The 5,908-nt window shown below is 39.8% G+C and overlaps 1 protein-coding gene across 1 annotated transcript in view; it reads left to right on the top strand.

The window, feature by feature from the left end:
- LOC102812255 (butyrophilin subfamily 1 member A1-like) overlaps positions 1–5,908 on the top strand; it is a 44,385-nt gene that overhangs the window by 12,123 nt on the left and 26,354 nt on the right. The window contains exons 5-6 of the mRNA XM_006875658.1: positions 937–985; positions 1,213–1,265. Coding sequence (XP_006875720.1) covers positions 937–985; positions 1,213–1,265 — 102 coding nt within the window. The remainder of the gene's footprint in view (positions 1–936; positions 986–1,212; positions 1,266–5,908) is intronic.

Raw genomic sequence — 5,908 nt, 5'->3', positions numbered from 1 at the left:
CAATGAAAAGATACCCAAAAAAAAAAAGAATGTCCACACCTCTATCTCTGCGGCTCTGTCAGGCGTCCGTGGCTGCTCTCATCCTTTCCCCGCTTGGCCCCACACAAAATGGCAGCTCCTGGAGCAGCTGAGCATCCCGAACCAGGAAGCAATGGATTTCTTGCTTCTGCCACAAACTCCCAGCTGTAAGTCTTCCAACCTTTTAGATATTCCTTTATATGTGGTTTAGAGTACTGGGACCATTCCCTCAGCCTTCTTGGTCCTTTATTCTGTGTTGTTCTCGGCAGAGCTCCTCACTACACTTCCACCTGATCCGCCATCTTTTTTATTTATTTATTTATTTATTTTTCTCACTCCCCTCCTTTTGCTACAAAACATCCACCTTTACATTTCCAACCCTTGCAGTCAGTCCTGATAACAAATATTCACCATTGTATCACAAAGGATCTATCCCTATCTCTTTTCATTGACCCCACCCAGACAGATTGGATACTACTCAGTGGAGATTCTGCTTTCTTCTGAGCCCTCTGGATCTAGGCTCCCTCTTGAAAGCTTGTAAGCCAGTCACTTCTTGCCTTTGCAGCCCCCAATTTTGGATAGCCAATGTCCAAGTTGCCCATCCATTTCTTCTCTGTGTATTGACGGAGTGGGAATGATCCTCCCTGTAAAGATTTTTTCTCTCTTTTGAGCTACTGCATCCTTAGGTGCAGGCCAAGTTCATTAAATTGTATCAGATTATTCTTTTTTCCCTCTTTTTTCTTCTAGTTAAGCTCTGGTCATCCAGTCATTGAAGCCAGGTCAAGTGGAGTGGGTATTATCTGCAAGTGTGGATTTTCTTATGACTGTGCACTCTCTTCTTATCAGCAGGATGCTTCACTCTCCACTCTAGTCCTTGGTGGCTATGTCACTGACTTCATATGTACTTTTGATTATTAGTGAATACAGGCAGAATAGGAGTTTTTGAGATTATTGAGGAAGAGAACAGGTAATTGACTTGCCAAAAGTCCCACAACAGCAGTAAGGCTACTTGAACTTGAAATGTAATTCAGGATTCCTGACCTGTGTTCATGGAAATTTCCTACCATCCCTGTCTAGCTCTGCGTTTGACAGATCATCATCTCTTTTCCACCATCTGTCTTGCTCTGCATAGTCACACCTTTAGAACAGAGGGGTGGCGGGTGGCCTGCAGATTCATGCTGTTCATGGCTGTAGTCTCACTAGGGTATGTCCTCTTTCAGCCTGGAGAAAGGCCCAGCTGTATGCAGGTAAGTGATTCAACTTTTTTGTGGCCTTACTTCACACATCTGCCTTTAGCCTGTCCCCTCCTCTATCAGTGGTCCCCATGCCAGGGTAAGACTGGCATCCCTGAACTCCATGTCACTTTTGTAGCCTAAGACTGCAGTGACTTGCCTTATCCAGGTAATTTTTTTTTTTTTTTCGCTGCAGGCCATTATTGGGGTTATCAGTACCCTCTGAAGCAGTTGTTTTTGCTCACAGTGACAATGGAGAGCTCAGTTTTCAGGAATGATCAGAGTCAGGTAATGACTGTGTAGATCAGGTATGGCAGGATTTCAGGGTTCAGAAATGACACCAGCCAGTCCAGGAGTCAGATTTTGTTTCAGGAGTCCTTGGTTCTAGAACTCTCTGACATGAGAATCCTATCTTTCTGGTTCTGGTTTTCCTATTTCTTCTTGGTCTTCATATATTGATCTTCTGTTCCTCATGTTCTGATTGCCTGCTGGTTGCTGAAGAAATAGTTGCTTCAGCAGTGTTCTGAATCTGGGGTTCAAATACCCCTAAGTGTTTATAGATGGACTCCTGGTTTGGCGTGAAAATATAAAACCAATTATGTATATGCATATGTGTAACAGAAGCTCACAGCCATGGTCTCCCCTCTTAGAAGAATTCTGTATTTGCTTAATGAGCTCAGAGTCCAAGATTGGGCTAATTATGGGTAATGAGTAAATATTGCAATAGAGAAAACCTTAGGAAGTTACAATTGTTTACAAGGGAAAGATGGAAAGCAAATCAGGGAAGAAAAGAATAGGTGGTGAAGCTCTGAAATGCAAAAGAGACTGTGGGAGAGTCACCTTGTGGAAGTGTTAGAGGGACCACAATGGCCAAAGAGAGGCCCAAGTTTTCGTGGTTCTATTTAGAGAGTAGACAGATAGTGTGCAGGTCATTTGGGTACACAAAATGTAATCAACACCTTGATACCTCTTTGAAAGATTTCAGTAAGGATTGTGTTTATTTTTAGCCATTTAAAAAAGTAAACAATTAATTGAGTTTGTCCCTGATTTTGAGATCATGTCAACCCTCTAGTAGGGGAGGGGACAGGGGTATGGCAAAGGCTATCTAGCAAACCCGTAAATATTGTGTGTGTTCTGTGCCTATGTAACATTCCATTTCTCTGCTTCAGGGTGTTTCTGCTGAATGTCAGGGATATGGGTCTTGAGAGACAGAGAAGGATGATCCAGGGGAGCAAGGAGATCTGGGAACCAAATGTATGGGGAACCCAGTTAGAGAGTCTTGCTCTTTCCCCCAGCAATTTATTTGCAAACTTTGAGGATCACTACAAATAATAAGAAATAATGAGATTATCTTATTTTACTTTGTTGTTTTTAAGTGTCATGGAGGCAGTTCTGACTCAGGCTTTCCAAGGAGCTGCTGGTGGGTTTGAACTGCCGACCTGGTGTTTGAAAGTCCAGTGCTTATGCTATAGAATCCCTTTCTGGCAGAATTGAAATCTCAAGTATTTTAATGTATAACTTGCATATCCTTTTGTTTTGTAAGGACTAACACCACCATCACACTGGAATCAGCATTTTCATATTATAGGTTTATAGTGTGCACTGGACAAATGTCTGACATCTATTACTTATAAAATTATATTTCATAGCTTGGAATCTGAAGGCTTTTTGTCTGTGGATGACTCTAGCCAGGCAAAGCTTATGACCACATTTAAGTGTTCAGATGCCAATTTTTCTTGAGTTCCTAATGAACTCTGACTTCTAAACTGCCAAAATAAAAGCAGTATATTTGAGAAGTCATTTTTGGGCCATGTTCTCCAGGCAGTGAAGGAAGAATAGGAAATCCCTATCAAGGGCTTTAATAATTTCAGGGTCACCTGGTTCTGACCTCATACCCTGGGAATCTCAGACACAGTCTGTATCTTTCCTATTATAATCACCCCCTTCCTGCTTCTGTAGGTCAGGTGTGCATCTGCGATGCCTTGCTGCTGTTAGTCAGTCCTGGTTGTGGTTGGAGATTCCTTTGTACTCTGTGCCTTATAACAGGTCACTATGTTGAGGTAGAATTTTGGGATTCACCATGACATCATATTGATAGTTTCCCTCACCTGGGTAATCTCTCTTTTTTTTTTTACCTTATTTTTACTTCGGAGTCCTAGTGTGGTATTGTGGTTAATGTGCTGGAATGCAAAGTTGTTTGAACTGCAAGGTCGGCAGTTAAAGCTCACCAGCTGCTCCTCGGAAACCCTATACAGTGTCGCTATGAGTCAGAATGGACTTATCAGCACTTAACAACAACATAAACACCAATAATATTTATATGGAGTCCTGGTGTGGTATTATATGATAAGCACTGAATTGCTAATCACAAAGTTGGCTATTCAAATCCACTATCTGTTCCTTGGAAACCCTATACAGGTTGCTATAAGTTGAAACCAACTGATGACACTTAACAATAACAAGATAATATTTATATATTTGAAGATGGGGTTTCTTTCCCCCACCTAAATGATTGGAACACTAATTTGTAACTTAAAGGTTTGCTATGAGATGAAGTAATAAGTGTATTATGGTCCATAGCAAAGTACTTGATGCATCAGAATCTCAAAACGAAATGTCAGTTCTCTTTTCTCCTCCTCTTTCTTGTTTCGTTTCCTTTTTTCTTCTGTGGTAATCTTCAGCAACTATGACATAGAAAATTATAGTTTGTTTACTACTATAAATCTTTGAAAACACAAACAGAACATAAGCTCATATTGTTCTAAGGGGTTATGTGGATCAGTCTGACCATTGTATGTGACCTTGCTTCCATCAAACTAATCAACAAAGACAGACATGCCAGTATAGGTGAATGAACCTGTAAGGTGGGAATGGTGATCACACAATTACATACTATATGTGCAAGAAATATGGTGTTCACTTATTTTTATAAATAAACACCATCCCTTGGCTGTGAGTGTGTTGTACTGTGTTGGCTTGCGTGACTCAAAATGAGAAGAAACAGCTGTAAACATCAATTAAAAATCAGGATATAGAATGTACAAAGTATGAATCTAAGGAAATTGTAAGTCATAAAAAATGGAATAAAATACATAAAGATCAATATTCTAGACATTGTTGTTGTTGTTGTTAGGTGCCATCGAGTCCGTACCGACTCATAGCGACCTTATGCACAGTAGACTGAAACACTGCTTGATCCTGGGCCAACCTCACTATTGTTGCCATACTTGAGCCCACTGATGCTGCCACTTTGCCAGTCTATCTTGTTGGGCGTCTTCCTCTTTTTCTCTGACCCTCCACCCTTTATTATATTCTGTTTTTGCTATTGTTTGCTGGTTTGTTTGTTCAGTTTTGTTTTCCTGTGTATTTTCTCCTCTTGCCCTACCCAGAGGGAGACAGCCACAACCATACCCTTTGAACATGAGTTCAAGCTCCACCCACTGGACACGAGTTAATACCAGCTTGTATACCACTGGATCAATGATAGACATCAGTCAATGTCAGCCAGACTCACCCTAAATTGAGCTGTGCAAATGACAAGCAGAAAACGGTGTATACATTTCCATTCTCTGATCACACCCAGCAGGAGACAGTTGGTGACAGTCTAACAGCACAACATACACTCATCATTTTAATACAAATACAATGACACCACAATGTCTAGGAGACAACAGAAGATTTGAATTCACATGAAGAAACAAGAGAGTGGCTCAAACAAATGACCAAGATGCAGAAGCATATAACATTTTTGAGGAAGAAAAGGCAGTGGAACTGCCCGAGAAAGAATTTAAAATACTTGATATATAGATACCTTCAATGGAATGACAGAAAGACCAGGGAAAGCAGGAAGGACACAGACAAAAATGTAGAAGAATTTGGGAAATATTACCATAACAAATAAACAAAATAAATGCAAATTTTGAAATAATACAAAATTTGCTACTAGATATTACTTCTAAGGTCTCAGAAATGGATAATCCATCAAAAGGACAAAGGAGTATATTTAAATCAAGGGAAGCCTGAATTAGTGACTTGTGAGATAAATCTTTCATTACTAGTAAGCTAGAATAACAAACTGAAAAAAGAATGAATAAATTGGAAAAAGGCCTGTGATTTATGTAGAACACCAGGAAGATGAATACCTTATGGAAATTCTGAAAAAATTTCAGAACAGGAAGAGATGATTAAAAGGACAGAGAATATTGTTGAAGAGTTGTGAAAGGAAACTTCCCTAACATCATAAAAGATAAGGATATATTAATTCGAAGAAGAACAAAGTTGGAAGCCTCTCACTCCTTAATTTCAAAATTTACTACATGGCTACATGGTCAAAAGAGCTTGGTACTGGTACAATGAAAAATACATAGATCAATGGAACAGAATTGAGAATCCAGAAATTAACCTATCCATATGTCAATTGATCTTTGACAATGGGCCAAAGTACACTGAGTGGGGAAGACATAGCCTCTTCAATAGTTGGCGCTAGCAAACTGGAAATCGATATGCAAAGGATTGAAACAAGACCTTTATCTCACACCATATACAAAAACCAATTTAGCATAGATTAAAGAGCTACCAGAAGGAAATGGTTAATGTTCAACCATTTCAAGAGATACCATATGAACAAGAGCCAATGATACTCAGAGAGGAAGTCCAAA

Source organism: Chrysochloris asiatica, unplaced genomic scaffold (genome assembly GCF_000296735.1).
Source record: "Chrysochloris asiatica unplaced genomic scaffold, ChrAsi1.0 scaffold00333, whole genome shotgun sequence".
Classification (NCBI taxonomy): domain Eukaryota; kingdom Metazoa; phylum Chordata; class Mammalia; order Afrosoricida; family Chrysochloridae; genus Chrysochloris; species Chrysochloris asiatica.
This window is presented reverse-complemented; position numbering and strand designations above follow the sequence as displayed.